This window comes from Cnephaeus nilssonii (genome assembly GCF_951640355.1).
Source record: "Cnephaeus nilssonii genome assembly, chromosome: 2".
Taxonomy (NCBI): domain Eukaryota; kingdom Metazoa; phylum Chordata; class Mammalia; order Chiroptera; family Vespertilionidae; genus Cnephaeus; species Cnephaeus nilssonii.
The window spans coordinates 34,243,195-34,264,909 of NC_137073.1; the positions used below are offsets into that span (position 1 = coordinate 34,243,195).

Sequence of the window (21,715 nt, forward strand, 5' to 3'; positions counted from 1 at the left end):
CTCAAAAAACTATCAAAGAACAGAGCAAATCCTCAAGTTTGCAAAAGAGATTCATGACCCTTTTACCTGCAGGGAGACCCGCTATTTACCCAAAGCATCCCCAGGGCTCAGGCTGACCTCCCTCACTCAGGATGTTCAGCTTGCTGGAGCCAAATGAAATCCTAGTTCCATTTAGAAAATCTCACTAAACACCCATCACAAATCTATCACAAATCTGCTGCTTTCAAACCAGCTTCCTTCCTTTCCTGTGCCTGTGCAGGCTGCCGGGGAAGAGGGTGTGACATGGATAAAAAATTATGTGCTGTAAAGAGCAAGCACATGTTAATTCTAAATGACTTAATTTTGATAGCCACATCAACAAATGCAAAACAAACAGATATCTACCCTGGCTGGTATGGCTCACTTGGTTGAGCATCGTCCCATGCACGGAGAGGTTACTGGTTGATTCCCGGTCAGGGCACATGCCCAGGTTGTGGGTTCAATTCCCAGTAGGGGACAGGCAGGAGGCAGCCAATACATGTCTCTCCCTCTCTCTACCTCTCCCTTCCTCATTCTCTAAAAATCAATAAAAGTATATTTTTAAAAAATAAGCAGGCATCAAATTAACATGTCCAAACAGCCCACTGCTTTCCTCCCACACTGCCTCCTTCTTCTGTGTCCGCCACCTCAATGAGCCACACCATAGCCCCCTGTAACCCACACCTAAATCAGGGCATTATACTAATCTCCTCCTCCTCTCCCGTCCCCCCCTCCATATTTTTTAAAATATATATTTGTTGATTTCAGAGAGGAAGGGAAAGGGAGAGAAACATCAATGATGAGAGATAATCATGAATGGCTGCCCCCTACATGGCTCCCACTGGGGATAGAGCCCGCAACCCGGGAATCAAACTGTAACCTCCTGGTTCATAGGTCTACCCTCAACCACTGAGCCATGCCAGCTGCCCCCCCGACCCGACTCCAAATTAATTAATGCCACTTCTTAAGTATTTCTTGAATCTATTCTCTACTCTTCATCCCTACCTCTTACAAGGTCTCTCCAAATCTACTCTGTTCCCACTGATATGCTCTCTGCACTGCAATCAGAGTTGATCTAAGTACAGTCTGACCATGCCTCCCCTCAATGTAAAACATTCAGTAACTTACCATCATCTCTCTAGTGTGGCCTGCACACTCCTTTTAGTCACAGATCTCTTTTACTCAAGGTGAAATCTTACGTAAGGGACGCCAAATGTAAAACAGGAAATTATAGGTCACTCTGTCTAAGGTAGAGGGGCAGTCTCAGAGCCTAAATTTGGTGTCTCCATCTCCATTCATAGAAGGAGTTCCTTGGGAGCAGTTAAGGACACCCCTGCTTTACAGTGTATCAGAACAATAGCAGGAAGTGGATGGGGCTTTCACTCTTGCTCCTGAATTAGTAACTGAGCAAGAAGAGACAAGTAGTAGGCACCTACATTCTAGAGTAGACCACAAACAATTAGGGTAGAACTCCACACCAGGCCCTGATAGCTACCATCAGCCACCACCCCACCACTCTTCTCAGTTTATACAAGGCAGGTCACAGATGTACATACATGTCAAAACTCACCACATTGTACATTTTAAACATGTGCCGTTTTTCCTATGTCAATTATCCTACCTAATAATAGACAAATATGCAAATTGACTGCACCTTCGCCACACCCAAGCCACACCCACCAGCCAAACCACGCCCACCAACCAATCAGGATGAGTGTGCAAATTACCCCAACCAAGATGGCGGCTAATTTGCATATCAAGACAGTGTAGAAAGAAGCCAAGAGCTGCTGAAGGGAGCAAAGCTGCAGAGAAGCAAGCAAGCCGGGGGGGGGGGGAGGAGAAGGGAGGAGTGGAGGCGGGGCCGGGGGAGAAGGGAGGAGCGGAGGCGGGGCCTGGGGAGAAGGAAGGAGAGCAGGTGGGCTGGCGGAAAAGGCGGGGTAGGGGAGAAGGGAGGAGCCCAGGCGGGGCCAGGGGAGAAGGGAAAAGCAGGCTGGCTGGCAGAGAAGGCGGGGCAGGGGAGAAGAGAGGAGAGTAGGCAGGGCGGGGTAGAGTGCAGCAGGAAACCCTATTGCAGGATTTTTCCTGCAACGGGAACGCTAGTACCTTAATAAAACTTTAAAAGCGGAGGGGCAATGAGTTATCAGCAGTGTCCTGTTTGTAGAGAAATACTGCCTTTGAACACTGTAAAGCCAGTAAGCAGTGCTCCTCTAGTAGTGAGGAGGAGCGTCTGTAGGATGGGGCAATTGGCTATACACCTATTGAGCTGAAAATCGTAGTGTGGTTACCTTCATGAAAGTACAGAAGATAGGACAAATATGTGATACCTTAATCAATAAAGAAATTTTAAAAAAAAGAAAGTACAGAAGATAGTCCTTTGGAGAGCTAGATTTGGGAACAGGTATGACCTCAGAGATGGGTTCCCACCTTTTGCACAGGCTGGTTGGAACTGCCAAGTCAGCAAGGCGAGGCTGTAGTGATCACAGTCCCTGTGGCTCATTCGGGAATTCGGGTGAAGGAGTATGGATGGATACAGTCGGGGGGTCATGGGCTACCAAAGGAAGGAAAAGGTTGGGAATTAAGGGTATTTCTGGCTTAAAATCTCAGCTGGCTCTCTCTCTGAGGAATCTTCAATAATAAACAGCCCCCGACCCCAACAAACTCCAAGGAAACCAGCAACAAAGGCCCCAGCAACACATAGAACCAGGTGAAGTCAGAGTGAGAAGGCACCTCCCTTCACCGACAGCAGTCAGTCACACACTGGATCCTCAACACCAATGGGGCCAGGCCCTGAAGGTTGGAAGAGAGGAGATGTCCTTGAAGCCAACCCCACTCTAAGCCCCCAGCAAACCCAAGGCTGCCCAGTTCTGGGAATGGGAAGAGATGAGATTTGGTTTGAGATTGGAATGTTAAACCAGCCTAGCTTGTACTAGACTGATTTTCCTTATTCCCTTTAAAAAATTATTTCAAAAATACACAGAAATAGAAAGAACAGTGTAATAATCCCCTAGATCTATCACCCCTCTGCAAACATTATCAACTAATGGCCAATTTTGTTTCATCTATACTGACTTCCAACCAATCCCAGATTATTTTGAAGGAAATCTCAGATATCATATTCTTTTACCCATAAATATTTAATTATGTCTAAAAGATACCAACTCATATTTTAAAAAATATAACCATAATAATGTCATCACAACCTAAAGAAATATAGGGTGGGGCAAAAGTTTACAGTTGTAAGTATACAAAACAAGAGTTTATTCTTGTATTATTATTTATTGATTACTAGAGGCCCAGTGCATGAAAATTCATGCATTGGAGGGGGTGTCCCTCAGCCCGGCCTGCCCCCTCTCACAGTCCAGGAGCCCTCAGGGGCAGGATGCAACCCAGCAATCAGGGGAAGGTGACGCCCCATTACACCTCTGCTGCTGCCACTGACAGCAGTGCAAGCCTCGGCCGGCCCTGGTTACTTGAACCTCTGGCAGCCCTGGGCGGCTGGGCAGCCGCCATCTGAGGCTTGCCTGTGCCTCAGGCTGGCCCTGGGCAGCTGGGGGGCTGAGGGAACTGGGGGACTCTAGAGGCAGGCACCCCGGCGGGGCTGAGGGGACTGGGTGCCACCATCTTGTGGCTGTGGGCGCCGCCATCTTTGAGGGTGTGACAGTCAATTAGCATATTCCCTCCTTATTGGCTGTGGTCACCGCCATCTTTGTGATATTGTGAGAGTCAATTAGCATATTCCCTCTTTATTAGATAGGACTAGAGGCCTGGTGCATGAAATTCGTGCACGGGGGGGGGGTGTCCCTCAGCCCAGCCTGCACCCTCTCCAATCTGGGACCCCTTGAGGGATGTCCGACTGCCCGTTTAGGCCCGATCCTACTGGCAGTCGGACATCCCTCTCACAATCCAGGACTGCTGGCTCCCAACTGCTCACCTGCCTGCCTTCCTGATTGCCCCTAACTGCTTCTGCCTATCGGCCTCATCACCCCCTAACCGCTCCCCTGCCAACCTGATTGATGTCTAAACGCTCCCCTGCCAGCCTGTTTGCCCCCAACTTCCCTCCTCTGCCATCCTGACCACCCCTAACTACCCTGCCCTGCAGGCTTGATAGCTCCCAACTGCCCTCCCTTGCAGGCCTGGTCCCCCCCAACTGCCCTCCCCTGCTGGCCATCTTGTGGTGGCCATCTTGTGTCCACATGGGGGCAGGATCTTTGACCACATGGGGGCAGCCATCTTGTGTGTTGGAGTGATGGTCAATCTGCATATTACTCTTTTATTAGATAGGATAGAGGCCTGGTGCATGGGTGGGGACCAGCTGGTTTGCCCTGAAGGGTGTTCCAGATCAGGGTGGGGGTTCCCTTGGGGTGTGGGGTGGCCTGGGTGAGGGGCCTGTGGTGGTTTGTAGGCCAGCCACGCCCCCCGGCGACCCAAGCAGAGGCCCTGGAATCTGGGATTTATTTATCTTCTACAATTGAAACTTTGTAGCCTGGAGCGGAGCCAAGCCTTCTGCTTGCTCCGTGGTGGCAGCCATTTCTGTTGGGATTTATGTATCTTCTATAATTGAAACTTTGTAGCTTTAAGCGGAGGCCTGGGCTGGCCAGGGTGTGCGGAAAGCTTGGCTTCCTCCATCACCGGGAAACCCAAGCCTCCTTCCTGCTCTCTCTGTGGCCGCAGCCATCTTGGTTGGGTTAATTTGCATACTCACTCCTGATTGGCTGGTGGGCAGGGGCTTGTGGGTGTATCGGAGTGGTGGTTAATTTGCATATTACTCTTTTATTAGATGGGATAATATTATTTTCCATACAAACAACTGTAAACCTTTTTTTTTTCAGTTTGTGCAATTTGGCTTGTATTTACTGTTTTTTTTTAAATTATTGTTTAAAGTATTACAAATAGTAGTACATATGTCTCCTTTTTTTCCATTGACCTTCCCCCAGCCTCTCCTACCCCCCTACACATGCCCTCACCCCACCGCACCCCCAGTGTCTTGCGTCCAATGATTATGCTTATATGCATGCATACAAGTCCTTCGGTTGATCTCTTACCCACCCCCCAGGCTTCCCGCTGTAATTTGACAGTCTGTTCAATGTTTCTCTGCCTCTGTATCTACCTTTTTGTTCATCAGGTTATTTTATTATCCATAAATGAGTGAGATCATATGGTATTTTTCTTTCACTGACTGGCTTATTTCACTTAGCATAATGCTCTCTAGTTCCATCCATGCTGCTGCAAATGGTAAGAATTCCTTCTTTTTTTATAGCAGCAAAGTATTCCATTGTGTAGATGTATCATATTTTTCTAATCCACTCATCTGCTGATGGGCATTTAGGCTGTTTCCAAATCTTAGCTATTGTCAATTGTGCTGCTATGAACATATGGGTGCATATATCCTTTCTGATTGGTTTTTCTGTTTTCTTAGGATATACTCCTAAAAGTGGTATTACTGGGTCAAATGGCAGTTCCATTTTTAAATTTTTGAGAAAACTCTATACTGTTTTCCACAATGGCTGCACTGATCTGCATTCCCACCAACAATGAAGGAGGGTTCATTTTTCTCCACATCCTCTCTAGCACTTGTCATTTGTTGATTTGTTAATGATAGCCATTCTGACAGGTGTGAGGTGGTACCTCATTGTTGTTTTGATTTGCATCTTGTAAACCTACTTTTGTCCTACGCTGTATAATAATAATTCCTTACTATCATCAAATACCCAGTTAATATACACATTTCTCAAATCGTTTTATGACTAAATGTAATTTTTCATAATTGAAAGTGGCCAGAAAGTATGGAATCTCCCCAAGATGTTACTAAGGGCAAAAATGAGAGCACAGCTAAAGGCAATTACTGAAAAGAATGAAAGCCTTAGATGTTTGCATTCCACTGCAGTCAGACTCCTCAATAACCAGATACTGAACAATGCCCCCTAGGGATGGATTCCTGCCTGCCAATCATGGCTATCCAATGCTTGCTTTATATGCCCTCACCCCTCTTCCTTACAAGCTCCTCTTCCTCTACATTTGGCTCCAGAAGGTAGTGCCTCTCCTCTGGGCTCCATACACCTGGTGTGCCCCTTGTCTCCCCTACTAGATAAGAACTTCTCAAAGGCAGGGACTGCTTTCTCACCCTTTTGTATCCTCTGGGCCCCAAAGTTAAGAAAGTTGAGGCAGCTTGAATCATGACACCTATCCCTGCCTTTCTGACTTTGACTATAACCCACAATCCAGAATTCCCTGCCTTCTGAATAGGCCCCATCTTTTAAACTCCACGTTGGCTCTTTCCCAAATGTGACAATTATAAATTCATAATCTTGGACTGGATTGCTTGGCTACCCCAAGTTCATTTCTTAAGCCCAGCATTCAATATTTCTTTCATCTTTTCCATGTTGTCTGTCTCTCTTTCTCCTACCCTGTTCCCCAACCCATGGTCCTCAAGGGAAGGCCATGCTCCCATGTGAGCCTGCCTGTGCTCAGCACCCTGCCTTACCTGTGGCATCCAGATGATCTTCTGTGTCCGGAAGAAGTGGTACATGGCTGAGAAGGACTCATAGCCCCCTCTCAGGATCTGAACGGGGTGGCGGGTGAGGTGGGCTATGGCTTTGCCACATGCAATGGCAGCTCCTCTGGCCAACAGTTCTAAGAGTGGAGACCAAAGAAATGAATGTCTCCTGCATGTTGCCCATTTGTCTAAAGCTTCAACAATGGCCACTTTATTCTGAAAAGCAATTATCTAGGAGGCTGAAGCAAATATAGAAATGGGTGTTACAATTAAATGTGAAAGCAACTTACCACCAAGAAAGTTAATCTTTTTCTGTAAATATATATAGTATCATATATTGTATGCTGCATTTTGTGTACCATACAGGTCACCTATTTGTACATGGTACAACTAGTGTACAATTCAATGGTTTTTAGTTTAGTCACAGAGTTGTATAATCATCACCACAATTTTATAACATTTTCATCACCCAAGAAACCCTGTACCAGTTAGAGGGGTTCACTCCTCATTTCCCTCCAAAGACTCAGCTCTAGACAACTGCTAATCTAACTTTTTTATGGATTTACCTACTCTGGACATTTCATATAAATGGAATCATACATTATGTCTGACTTCTTTCACTTGGCGTAATGTTTTCAAAGTTCATCTATGTTGCGGCACATGTCAGCACTTCATTCCTTTTTTTAAAAAAAATATGTTTTATTGATTTTTTACAGAGAGGAAAGGAGAGGGATAGAGAGCTAGAAACATCAATGAGAGAGAAACATCGATCAGCTGCCTCCTGCACACACCCCACAGGGGATGTGCCTGCAACCAAGGTACATGCCCTTGACCGGAATCGAACCTGGGACCCTTCAGTCCACAGGCCAACGCTCTATCCACTGAGCCAAACCGGTTTCGGCTTCATTCCTTTTTACAGCTGAATATTATTATATTGTGTGGTTCTACCACACAAAATATTATTCATTATCCATTCTTGAATAAATATTGGTGGATGTTTAGGTTGTTTCCACTTTTTGGAAATTAGAAATAATGCTGCTATGAACATCCATGAGCAAGTTTTTGTGTGCACATGTTTTCATTTCTCTTAGGTACATATCTAGGAGTGAAATTGCTGGACCATGTAATAACCCTACACCTAACTTTTGAGGAAAGTGCCAAACTTTCCATAGTGACTGCAACATTTTACATTCCAATCAGCAGTGTATGAGTGTTGAAATTTTTCTACATCCTATTTTCTACAACAATTCTTTTTTATTATAGCCAGCCTAGTGGGTGTGAAGTGTTATCTCATTGTGATTTGTTGTTTTTTTTAAATATATTTTTATTGACTTCAGAGAGGAAATGAGAGGGAGAGATAGAAACATTAATGATGAGAGAGAATCATTGATTAGCTGTCTCCTGCAAGCCCCACACTGGGGATTGAGCCCGCAACCGGGGCATGTGCCCTAGCTGGAATCAAATCCAGGACCCTTCAGCCCACAGGCCGACACTCTATCCACTCAGCCAAACTGGTCAGGGCCTCATTGTGGTTTTGACATCAATTTAATCTAAAATGCTTTAATTGATCTGTAGACTATTAGACTATGTGCAAATTAGATATGTGACAGGAAGTTTGTATAATTAAGACTAAGCCAAGATATCCCAAGGCCAGGATCTGACCCCTAAAGAGAAATACTGTGCAGTAGACTCTGGAAAGCTAGCTAAAGGAGAAAGGGATGGGCATGGACTCTGACAGCTATAATGATCCTTTGTCCAGGGAAAGGAGGCCAATTCCAGCAGGGGCTGCTGAGGAAAAAAGCCGCTTGAGACCCATCTGGAGAAACTGTTTTTGGGGAAAGAACCTGCAGACAATAGCAAGGCCAGGAGAAAACCTGTAGCTGGCAAAACAGGAGTCAAAGCCCACCCCTGAGGGCCTGACTTGGAAGCCAGAGAGCCCTGGATCTCCCAGGGTCTCACAGCCCCATCTCCCTCTTGAGTAAGAGACTGAGTAAGGATGGGGTAGGTCAGAGGGTCCAGGCGAGTTAGGGAGAGAGTTCCAAGCCACTACTGCCTTTAAACCAGACAGCTACTCCCCTGCTAATATCACACAACCAGCTGGAGTATTCACATACAGGGACGATGGGGTCAGAGATGGAGGAAGGTCAGTTTCCAGGGGATAATTAGAGACTCAGATGGAAAGCCAGGGCCCAGGTTATCCAGCAAAGATGTAATGGGGTTAATGTTTTTGAAACATTAAAGTTTTTCATTTTGCCCTAGCTGGTTTAGCTCAGTGGTTGGAGCATCAGCCTGTGGACTGAAGGGTCAAGGATACATACCTCAGTTGTAGGCTCAGTCTCCAGCCTAGTAAGTCGGGCATGTGCCCGAGGCAACCAATTGATGTGTCTCTCTCACCTTAATGTTTCTCTCTCACACATTAATGTTTCTCTCTGTGTCTCTCTCCCACTCCCTTCCATTCTCTTTCAAAAAAAAAAAAAAAAACCAATGGAAAAAATATCTTCCAGTGAGGATTAACAAAAAAATTTTTTTTTAATTTGTTCATTTCTATTCCCATTAATCTTGACTTCTCCATGGACATGAGGTTTCTCACATCTTGAACTGGGTCACCCACTGCTTCAAGGGGAGGAGGGCAACCACCTGGTACAAGGGAGTCATCACTCAGCCTGACCTTTAAGTTACATTATTTGAGGTCCTTAGCCAAACAATTGTTTTGAAAGTCAGACTTTGCTGAGGGAGGAGAAAAAAATCCAAAAATTCCCAAAGCTTCTCTTCACAGTTGGTGTAAATGTCCTGGTCCAGGGAGCTCCACCCACACATATCATGAGCCCATTGTGGGTGTCTATAATCCATGTGTGCAAGGAAGGATGATTTAACATAAGGAAAATGTTGCTCATATAAGAAGGGGGCTGCCCCTTGCATGCTAAAAAGATCTTAGAGAGAGCATCCTAGAGACTAAGACAAGGGAAAATACTTCCTGGATTCCTAAGAAGACACTCAGCTGAGGGGGTACAAATATACTGGCTGGGGGGAGGGGGTAAGAGGGCTAAAACCAGCTGTGTCCCATTTCCCACTAGGATTCTGAGACTCCCACAGCAGAGGTGGGGAGTGGTTAACATAACATTGGAAGCTGCAGCAGGCCCAGGGATGAGGAGCACGTGTGGAAGGCCAGGGAAAGCCTGGATAGGAGGGCACAAGGCTGAGTCCCCCAGGAGCCAGCGCCATGCACTAACAAGGTGGAGGGAACCACTCATGACTTACGCTAGACGTGGACATTTTGGGCACAGCCCATGGCCAAAGGCCCCATAGGCTGAGCTGCACCTCTTCCAGAGGCCAGCAGAAAAGGACTACATAGAGATCAACACCTGCTTCAAGGATGTGATGAAGGTTCCCCCTCAAGGAAATCTTTCCCAGAATTTCTTGAGGGTCAGGGAGGTGGGTGCTTAACAGTGGAAAGGAGAAAGGGGTGGTGAGAGAAACCTTGATATGGTCTTTTACCCCAAAGACTGAATTTACCTGAAAGATTCCACTTTAAAGGAGAAAAGTTGTCTTGAGTGGGCAAGGTGTGTGCATGAGTGGTTTTGGTTTTTATTGTTTTGCTGTTGTTTTGTGATTGTAGTTACCTACTCAGTGAGAACAGAGCTGCATAGCACAGTGAGGTCAGTTATAGAATGTAGAGAGGGTTATTTTTATTGATCACTGCTCCCTAGGGTTTCAGGGTCCAGCCTACATCCTAGGATTAGCAGACCAGACCCACCCTCATAGGAATGTACTGCAGACTGTGAGAGTTTGGGGAAGATAATTTCCTGGCTAAGGACCTCCTGGGAAGACTGGCTTTATTAAAGGTGGAAACCTAGTGCCACCCAGTGACCATTTGTGTGAATGCCCCAGCTCATAGACCCACCTACACATATTAGTGACTGAGCCACAAACAGCAGAGCCCATGTCAACGGCCAGGGGTGGTCAGCCCAAAGCAGTGGCTGAATGGAGATTGCTGTGGAACATCAGTAAAGCACATTAGAATGAATCACATTTTAATGCTCCAGCTCAGGGCTTGAGTGACTTTACACTGTTTTCCAACATCACTACCCAGGCCTTAAAAGACTGGACAGAGCCAAAGTACCTAGGTTTGAATCCTGATCCCACCACTTACTAGGTGTGTTGTGTGGTTTTTTTTAAAGTCCACAAATTCTTTCAAATGCCTCCCTTTAAAAGGTGAGTCTAATTCCCTTCCCCTTGACGGTAGACTATACTCAGTGACTTCCCTCTAATGAATAGAATGTGGTGGAAGCGACTGTGTATAAGCCCCAAGACTAGGTCATAAAAGGCATGTGGCTTTCCCTTTCTCTCTCTCTCTCTCTCTCTCTCTCTCTCTCTCTCTCTCTCTCTCTCTCTCTGATCACTCACTCTGGGGCGGGGAGGTTTACCAGCTGCCATGTCACGAGGCCATGCAAGCAGTCCTATGGAGAGGTATATGGGGTGAGGAACTAAAGTCTCCTACCAACAGCCAGAATGAAACTGAGGCCTCCTGGCTATAGTTATGTGAGAGAGTAATCTCAGATGGAGATCATCCTGGCCTAGTCAGACCTTCCAACGACAGCAAACTTGGCTGACACCTTGACTAAAACCTCAGGACTGACACTGTACCAGAACCTGCCAGCTAAGCTGCTCCTGAATTCTGGACTCACAGAAACTATGAGATAATTACTGTTTGATATATCAAGCTACTGAGTTTGGAGGTAGTTTGCTATATGGCAATAGATAACTCTCTAGGTGTGAGATCTTGGGCAAGTTACTTTGCCTTTCTGGGCCCTAATTTCCCCATCTATAAAATGGGGATGTTACCTATTAGGAGACAATTATCCATGTTCTCTCACATCTTGACATGTCCTTTAAACAAGGCAGTGGCTTTTCAAGGATATTTATATAACCAACAGCTTTAGAAGATAGACTGTTTTTCCTCTGGAGCCAATGATGGGTAGGCTTCTGCCCATTATAAAAGATTCAGGCCTCCTAAGCTCAGAGTTCTTCTAAAATACAATGTACTACGTGAATAAGTGTACCTGGCTGTCTTCATGTCACCCTGTGAGAACTGGGACTTGGGCACCAGTGCAGGAAAATGAAGACATTCTGGTTACTTCTATTGCTCTGACTTTGTCTTTGACCCAGGAGCCTCGTGTCTTCAGCCAGCATCTCTGAAACGGTGGCAGGTTCAGAGCTCTTCCCAGTTCTTCATACTGCCATCCTCATGGGGATGTACTGCAGACTGCATGAGGTGACCCAGGGAGAGCACCTGACATGGTTCCTGGCATGTGTCAAAAGTATTCAATAACTGTTAACTTATTCTTATGGCTAGTGTAAAACCTACCGTTTTTACTACTGCCAGAGTTGTCACTGTCATCTTTTAGGATTAGGTCCAGGCAGCTGGAATTGTTATCATACACCACACAGTACTTCACACACTCTAGATCCACAGACTCCGGGATAAGATATTCATCTCCCTTCTAAAGAAACCACAAGAGAAGCCTGTTGACAGGTGGGTTCAGATAAGCAAATATTCCCTGCACACCAGCACCAGGAGGAGCAGGAGGTAGGACTGTGCCTGTTTTCCTGACTGTACAAGGGCACAGAGCACTGAGCGTTGACTGGAGAGTCTACTAAATTCCAAGGAGCTTCCACACCCACATCCCCTGCTATGAAAAGCTGACCACAGCTGACTGGACCAGAAATAAGTGCCTGGCCAAAGAACAGTTTGCCTACTGACTCACCAAGTGAACTAACATATCCTGTCTCTGGGGGCAAGTGGTTGTTGATAGGGGCCAAAGCCAAAATCCCTCATAAGCAGATTTAAATAAGCAGAAGTCATGAGCAAGCAGATAAAATGAGGCCAACTGTAAGCTCAAATATAAGCTTTGTGAGAGCAGGAACACTGATGTATCCTGGATTTCTAAAACAATGCCTGGCACATTAGGCTTGGTTAAAGGAAGGAATGAGCAAACAGGTCCATGAGGTCATGAGGTCATGAAGGTCATGAGGTCATGAGGAATGGGCAAACAGGTCCATGAGGTCATGCAGAATAGTCAGGAAGTGGTTGAGTCACTATCATGGTGGACACAAGGGCAAGAACAAGGGTTGCCTTCTGCCCACAAGGAAATGAGCTCGCAGAACAAGACTTGCCTAAGATCCTAAAGGGTATTCCAGAGCTCCAGAGACCTGGCAAGGCACCGGCCTGGAGGTTAGTCCTCATTTGTTCTCAATGCTTCCCGAAAGTCCCCCCTAACTCAGGGGAACCTGAGTCTTACTCTGTCCCTTGGGACCTGTCTGGTTGACATATAGGCCCTGACAGAAGACCTGCATGTGGGCTAGGACAAGCACACATCTACTCTACAAGACAGAGAGATAAGGCCCGGACAGGTACAGACCAGGGAAGTTCTCTGGAACTTGAAGGGGAGAAATCATATTTGTCTACAGGAATTATCAGACCGTTGGTGCTCAGATTATGAGCAGGATTTATTCAGGTGATAATGAGAAAAGGGGGGTTCTGGGTGTGGAAAAAAGCATAAGCAAAGGGAAAAGTGGAGCAAATGGGAGAGCAGGGAGAGGTGTGGCGGGACATTCATTCAGTTATTCAATAAACATTTGTTCAGGACCTACTTTGCACTTACACTGTAGGTTCTGGAATACAGAGATTTTTAAAAATATATATTTTGATTTTTTACAGAGAGGAAGGGAGATGGATAGAGAGGTAGAAACATCGATGAGAGAGAAACATTGATCAGCTGCCTCCTGCACACCTCCCACTGGGGATGTGCCCACAACCAAGGCACATGCCCTTGACTGGAATTGAACCTGGGACCCCTCAGTCTGCAGGTCAGCACTCTATCCACTGAGCCAAACTGGTCAAGGCTGGAATACAGAGATTTCTTTAAAAATATGTTTTCATTGATTTTTTTAGAGAGAGAGGAAGGAAGAGGGAGAGAGATAGAAACATTGATGAGAGAGAAACATTGATTGGCTACCTTCTGCATGCCCCTACTGGAGATTGAGCCTACAACCCAGGCATGTGCTTTGACCTGGAACTGAACCAGTGACCTCTTGGTTCATGGTTTCATAAAAAAAAATTTTTTAAGGAAATTGCCTGAGTTGGTCTGGAGGACTCAGAAAGGCGCACAGGGTAGGAGGCATTTAAGATGAGGCTGCAGAGGCAAGTGGAAATTTGCCAGATGGACAAGGACTGGAGGGGTGTTTGAGGCAGAAGGAACAGCTTCTAGTCATTACCTTTAGTCAACAAATAGCTATGGAGTACCAACCTGATGTCAGGAACCAGAGAGAGCATCCAGGATGTAATAATGAGCAAAGCATACCCCTACTCTGTGCTCAGAGAGAGTGGTATGTTCAGAATCCGCATAGATTCTATTTCCTAGATCTTAAGAGACCATTGGTTGTAAGATGCACCACCAATTTAAGAACAGTTGCAATCAGGAATGTACATAAAAAGAGAGATTTATTGGCATACAACAATACTTCAGGTAGGGCAGGGAACAACTGGTCCCGAGTAAAACCTGAACCAGGGCTATAAAGCCCAGACCTCCCTCTCAGACTCTCCTCCTCTGCTTCTCTTGCACCCTGACTTCACCTTCTCAGACAACTTTTCCTGAGGCCCAAGTCATGGCCACCAGCGATAGCGATGCTCAGACTCCCATCCTCCAAACTTCACTACCAAAATAGAAAGAGCTGCCTTCTTTAATTCTAATTCTAAGCTGTTCAGTTTTTATCCTTGACTGATTTGTGGCCAGGGTTTGGATACTATTGTACTGAGCACCACTAGACCCCCCCTGGTTTGAGCAGGGAGAGAATAAGTCCCCCCTCAAAAAGGGGCAGGGAGGGAGGGAGTGCCAGGCAGAAAATAATAGATGTGTTTTTGAGGCAAATCAATTGTAGGATACATTCTAATTTAAGAAATGTGAAAATATGAGGGGCTAGTGGTATGGGCATCTTAGAACCAAAGAAACGCAACAGGGCAATGCTATTGAGATGTTAGGTGAAAGAAGTATGCTGGAGATAAGGCTGGAGAGGGAGGTGCATCAGGTTGAGAGGCTCTGTGTCCTGCTGGGGCTGGGAGTTCACTAAAGGCTGCAATCTGCTGGCAAAAACATTGGTGAAGGGAGGCAAGAGGTGTCAGTCTGTCTAAGGGTTCTGAAGGGCTGAGCCAGAGAGAATGGCTCATTTCCAGAGTTGGGGGTGCTGCCAGAATCAAAGGGATATGCAGACTTGAGAGCTGAGTTGAAAACTGAAGGCCATGCATCATGAAGGGGCTCTGAATAGGCTACAAAAAGCAAAGAAGGAAACGCAGGGGATTTAGAGCTAGAGGAATGGAGCCAGAGAGTTGAAAATCCAAGGGCAAACAAACAAACAAACAAAACAACAGAAACACACACACACACACACACACACACACACACACACCAAAACAAAACAAAACAAACAAAAAAACCACACACACACACACACACACACACACACACACACACAGATAAAGATGGATTGATGGATTGGGTTTGGGAAAGGATGTTAGGCAGCAAGCTTATCCTGGAAAAATACATGAGCCAGAGCCCATGCTCCCTGTCGAGTTATATCTGGGAAAGAGCTAGAGTTAGAATACCCAAAGTGGCCGTGGGAATTTTATGAGATAAACTTTTAGAAGTAAAATTGACAGGATAGCTCAACTACGTGCATATTTGAAGCTGGGAGCTTGGGTAAGATCTTTGAGCAAGAAAGTATACTAATAGATCTGAAGGAGACCAAAGATAGCACAGTGGTTTTCTTTATATGAAGCAGAAGGAGAAAATGAAGCTGAACCAAAGAGACAGAGAAGGAACCAGGGAGGCAAGAAAGAACCTAGAAGTCAAGGTCAGAGAATGTGGTCAGGACTGCAGAGATCAGAGATGGATCCTGAGTGAAGGCTGCCAGGCATGACAAAGTCTTGAGAAAGAAGATACCCAGTGGAGCTAGAGAAAAGGGCCTCACTCCCAGAGTCAGGCATGGTGACTGCTAAAGAAGGGCTTTGTCTTTTTAAATAGCTGGATGGAGAAAGGAAGATGGGAAGGGATCTGATGGAATAGGAGGGAGCGGTTTCAATCTTTGAGTTACAGTAAACATATGGTTTATTCCTTAAGTAGAATAAACCATATTGGACAAATGTATATGGAACAGGCTCACCTATGGTCTGTTCCCTAAGTAGAACAAAAGTTCGAAGAGGGTAGAGACAATGGATTAAGGGCATCTTGTATTTTGTTCTATCGCCAGGGTTTGGAACAGTGCCTGGCACATAAAGGAAGTAAATCAATATTTGTTTAATGAAGCTGTTGACCATGGTGGTGGGAGGGACACCCTAGAGAGTACGTGAGAAGTGTGGGAGACCCTCATGTTGGATGCACAAGGGTGGTCCTGCCCCTGCTGCCCAAAGTGTCCAACAGTAGATGCCACTTCCTGGATCTACGATAAAACTTCCCACTCTTCCCATCTTCTGTAAGACAGCCAGCCTGCCCCAGATTCTGATGATATCAGGATACCTTCTTCACTCGACGGGCTGTAATCACATGGCTTTCATCATACTCCTGTTTGGAACGCACATCTGAAAAGGAAGAGTATTTAACTAATAACTGTATTTGTAAAAGAGCACATGACCAAACTACTTAGAAAATTCACATCATCATCATATTTTTTTTTGGCCGATAAGTTATAGCTACTGTCAGCTTAAAACTCAAGGTGTTGTTCCACTATTCTGAGCTGCCCACACCAAGACTCACCTGCCCCATCACAACCACACATCCCCTTAAGGGGTAGTGAGACTCTGTATCTTGATTTAGGGGCAGTTTTCTCTGAGGCCCCCAAGAAATGAGGAGCGGAGAAATCAAAGCCAGAGTGAGTGCATTCTAAATGCCCCCATGGGATTTTAGACCCTAGAACCTAGGAGCTAAGGTTCTAATGCTCCTGCAAGGTGCATTATTGATGCTCCTCAAAGTTGGGGGAACATGGAACAGAAATTAAGCCTTATGCATAAATGCTACATATGACTGTTATCCAAAATACAGAGTTCCTAATGTTCAACAATAAGAAAACAAACAACCTAATTAAAAAATGGGCAAAAGACAGTCAATGAAAGAAAAATACCACATGATCTCACTCATTTATGGATAATAAAGAACATTATAAACTGATGAACAAAAAGATAGATACAGAGACAGTAAAGCAACAAACAGACTTTCAAATTACAGGGGGAAAGTTAGGGAGAGGTGGGGGGGGATAAGAAATCAAACGAAGGACTTGTATGCATGCATATAAGCATAAACAATGGACGCAAAACTCTGGGCATGTATGGGTGTGGGGTGGGGGGGAATGGTAAGATATGTACACATATAATACCTCAATAAAAAAAATGGGCAAAAGATATGAACAGACATCTTTCCAAAGAAGCTATACAGATGGCAAATAAGCATATGAAAAGATGTTAAATGTCATATGTCAGAAGGGAATGGAAAATTAAAACAACACTGAAATACCACTTCACACTTATTAGAATGTCAAAAATCCAAAACATGGACAACACCCAAGGCTGGTGAGGATGTGGAACAACAGATACTCTCATTCATTGCTGATGGGATGGCAAAATGGAACGACCATTTTGGCAGACAGTTTGGCAGTTTCTAGCAAAACTTAACATATTCTTTTTTTTTTAAAATATATTTTATTGATTTTTTACAGAGAAGAAGGGAGAGGGATAGAGAGCTAGAAACATCGATGAGAGAGAATTATCGACCAGCTGCCTCCTGCACACCCCCTACCAGGGATGTGCCCGCAGCCAATGTACATGCCCTTGGCCGGAATCGAACCTGGGACCTTTCAGTCCGCAGACCGACACTCTATCCATTGAGCCAAACCGGTTTCGGCAAAACTTAACATATTCTTATCAGCAATCATATTCCTTTTATTTTACCCCTGTATTTCTTCACACAAAAGCCTACACATAGATGTTTATAGCAGTTTTATTCAGAATTGCCAAAACTTAGATGCAATCAAGATGTGCTTAATATATATCTAATATATAAAAGGCAAGGGCTGTAACCACCAATCACAACCGAAGGCTGACCAACCGTAAGTCCTTCAGTCAGTGCTGGGTTGCCGGGGTGACCCAGCACTGACTGCCCAGGGGGCTGAGACCCAGAGAGAAAGGCAGGGTCTGATCTGCAGCCTCAGTGGCAGTTGTTGATCAGTACTTTCCTCTCTCTTTCTCTCCCTCTTTCTGAGCTTTACCAGCAGCTGGGCTTTTCTTTCTCTCTCAGCTTCTGGGGGGTGGGGGGGGGGAGCCTGCTATTAAGCCCCACCTCTCTGATCAGGCCCAGAGATAGGCCCGAGATGCTGACTAGCATAGGAACTGACCAATCAGAACTAAATGTGGGTGCTGTGGAGAACCAATGGCTGACTAGAAGGCAGAGTTCTGACGCTGACTGGCATAGACACCGACCAATCAGAACCAAATCTGGGTGCTGTGGGGAGTCAATGGCTGCCTAGGAGGTGGAGCTTTTTTTTTTTTTTAAATATATTTTATTGATTTTTTACAGAGAGGAAGAGAGAGGGATAGAGAGTTAGAAACATCGATGAGAGAGAAACATCGATCAGCTGCCTCTTGCACACCCCCTACTGGGGATGTGCCCGCAACCAAGGTACATGCCCTTGACCGGAATCGAACCTGGGACCCTTGAGTCCGCAGGCCGACGCTCTATGCACTGAGCCAAACCGGTTTCGGCAAGGAGGTGGAGCTTTTGACGCTGGCATAGAAACCGACCAATCAGAACCAATTTGGCCAGCAGAGGAGGGCAGTTGGGGGCAAGATCAGGCCTGCAGGGGAGGGCAGTTGGGGGCGAGATCAGGCTGGCAGGGGAGGGCCATTGGGGGTGAAATAAGGCCGGCAAGGGAGGGCAGTTGGGGGCAACCAGGACAGCAGGGGAGGGCAGTTAGGGGCAATCAGGCTGGCAGGCAGAGGCAGTTAGGGGCAATCAGGCAGGCAGGCAGGTGAGCAGTTAGGAGGCAGCTGTCCCAGATTGCAAGAGGGATGTCCAACTGTTGGTTTAGGCCCAAGGGGTCCCCAGTTGGAGAGGGTGCAGGCTGAGCTGAGGGAACGCCCCCCCCCGCCTCCATGCATGAATTTCGTGCACCAGGCTTCTAGTAGATAAACTATGATAGATCCAGACAATGAAATATTATGCAATGCTAAAAAGAAAACTGCTACCAAGCCATAAAAAGACAGAGGAAAGTTAAATGCATATATAAGTGAAAGAAGCCAATCTGAAAAGGCTACATATTGTATGATTCTGACTATATGACATTCCTGAAAAGGCAAAACTGTGGAGACAGTAAAATGATCAGTGGTTTCCAGGGGTTAGTGGGAAGAGAGAATTGTACTAGTAAGAGCAGTGAAACACTTCTGTATAATGCTGTAATGATGGATACATGTTATTATATATTTGTCCAACCCCACAGAATGTATAACACTAAGAGTGAACCCTAATGTAAACTATGGACTTTGGATGATAATGACGGGTCAAAGTAGCTTCATCAATTATATATACTGTCATGGTACTGGATGTTGATAGCTGGGGAGGCTATCTGGGGGCAGGAAATATATAGAAACTCTCTGTACTTTCTTTTCAAATTTGCTGTGCTAAAACTGAACATAAAACCTAAAAAAACAAAGTCTATTTTTAAAACATAAGAAAGCATTAACCATAAAATATTGACAAATTTAATCCTTCAAATTAAGAACTTCTATCTCTTTTCATCAAAATACAATATTCAGAAGGTAAAAGGGCAAGCCACAGAATAAAGAAAGTATCTGTAACACAAATAACTAACAGAAGACCTGTACCCAGAATTATAAAGAACTCATAAACCAATGGAGGAGAAAAAAACTTCAGACATCTGAAGATATCTTTATTTTAAGACATTTTTTTAATTGATTTTTTTTGCAGAGAGGAAGGGAGAGGGATAGAGAGTTAGAAACATCGATGAGAAACATCGATCAGCTGCCTCCTGCATGCCTCCTACTGGGGATGTGCCCACAACCAAGGTTCATGTCCTTGACTGGAATCAAACCTGGGACCCTTCAGTCCACAGGCGGATTCTCTATCCACTGAGCCAAACCGGCTAGGGCTATTTTAAGACATCTTTAAAAACAGCTCAAGGTCACATCCCTAGAATAACCCCTGTCCCCCTTAAACTATCTGACTAAGAAAATTCAAGACTCCCACAAAACTTAATTGGTTGTTTCCCCCAACACCTGAAGATAGGGGCCCTGTCTCCCAGACTCTGGGGAGATAGAAGCCTTACTTTGATGAGTGCTAGTTAGCAAACCTAGATGGATTTCACTTGGACTAGTCCCCATCTCCCCCCCCTTTTTTTTAAATATATTTTTTATTGATTTCTTACAGAGAGGAAGAGAGAGGGATAGAGAGTTAGAAATATCGATGAGAGAGAAACATAGATCAGCTGCCTCTTGCACACCCCCTACTGGGGATGTGCCCGCAACCAAGGTACATGCCCTTGACCGGAATCGAACCTGGGACCCTTGAGTCCGCAGGCCGACACTCTATCCACTGAGCCAAACCGGTTTTGGCCCCCATGCCCTTTTTGTGATTTTTTACTTCCCTGACTCTATGGAGCCCCTATTTGCCCCACACCGTACTCCCTCATTCTCCCTTTAAAACACCAGTCACGCCCAGCCGGGTGTTGCTCAGCAGTTGAGCACTGACCCAGGAACCAAGAGGTCACAGATTCGATTCCCAGTCAGGGCATATGCCCAGGTTGTGGGCTCAATCCCCAGTGGGGGGCATGCAGGAGGCAGCCAATCAATGATTCTCATCATTGATGTTTCTATCTCTCTCTCTCTCCCTCTCCCTTACTCTCTGAAATCAATAAAAATATTAAAAATAATAAAACACCAGTAAACTCTGCAAACTCCCTATTGCAAGAGTATATTACTGATTAAAATCTGTACCTACTACTTTTTTTTAGAAGTGAAAATTTATTTTTTTCAAGAAAAACGATTTTAAATATAAAAATGTTACATGCAATAAACGTTAACATTTCAAGAAAAATGATCTTAAATATAATAATGTTACATGCAATTATTCAAGAAAAAATGATCTTAAATATAATATTACATGCAATAAACATGGATACAGACAATAGGGTGGTGAAGGCCTGGGTGGGACCGGATCCTGGTGAAGGGGATAACGGGGGGGGGGGGGGAGGGAGAGGCATCTTTAATAGTCTCAACAATAAAGATTTTAAACAATATAAATAAATAGAAACGAGTGAAATTAAAGTTAGCTGGGTAGGAAAGCAAGAGAAGATACTGAGGGTAGGAGCCATGACTTTAACCATGAAAATCATTCTTGTTTAAAAATGAAATAATGGACACAGAATTTCAACTTGGGATGATGAAAAAGTTCTGGAGCCAGACAGTGGCAACAGTTGCACAACAATGTGAATGTACTTTAATGTCACTGAACTGTACACTTTAAAATGATAAATTTTATATGTATAAATTACCACAATAAAAAATAAATATTTGTGGTAGGTAGAGATGTTATTAAACTATTTCAGAATAATATATTTTCTATGGAAGAAAGTAACTTTAAAAGTCAAATTTCAACTTTTGAGAGTAAAGACAGAGTATTCCCTCTTATCATGGTTCCAAACTTGAGCATGTATAACAGTCACCTGTAAACATGGAGATCATGGGGACCCAGGAATATTATGTTACTTGTTTCCCTGTTCACTGACTTACTTTAAGCCTATACCATAGGTAGGTAAACTGCTGCACATGAATAAGGAGGGATGCACAAAGTTGTTCATTGCAGCACTATCCATTAGAGGCACACAATGCAAGCAACACATTGCAATCAATTAGGAATAGATCCATATCATAACTAACAGTCAAAGTAAATAAATTAGATCTTGGCTGAAACCGGTTTGGCTCAGTGGATAGAGCGTCGGCCTGCGGACTGAAAGGTCCCAGGTTCGATTCCGGTCAAGGGCATGTACCTTGGTTGCGGGCACATCCCCAGTAGGGGGTGTGCAGGAGGCAGCTGATCGATGTTTCTCTCTCATCGATGTTTCTAACTCTCTATCCCTCTCTCTTCCTCT

The 21,715-nt window shown here is 45.0% G+C and overlaps 1 protein-coding gene across 1 annotated transcript in view; it reads right to left on the reverse strand.

Annotated features, from left to right (window-relative positions):
* Positions 1-21,715, reverse strand: part of STYXL1 (serine/threonine/tyrosine interacting like 1) — a 52,936-nt gene that overhangs the window by 19,624 nt on the left and 11,597 nt on the right. Inside the window, exons 3-5 of the mRNA XM_079792491.1 lie at positions 16,081-16,142; positions 11,877-12,012; positions 6,500-6,648 (exon numbers count right to left, since the gene is read on the reverse strand). Of these exons, the coding sequence (XP_079648617.1) occupies positions 6,500-6,648; positions 11,877-12,012; positions 16,081-16,142 (347 nt within the window). The remainder of the gene's footprint in view (positions 1-6,499; positions 6,649-11,876; positions 12,013-16,080; positions 16,143-21,715) is intronic.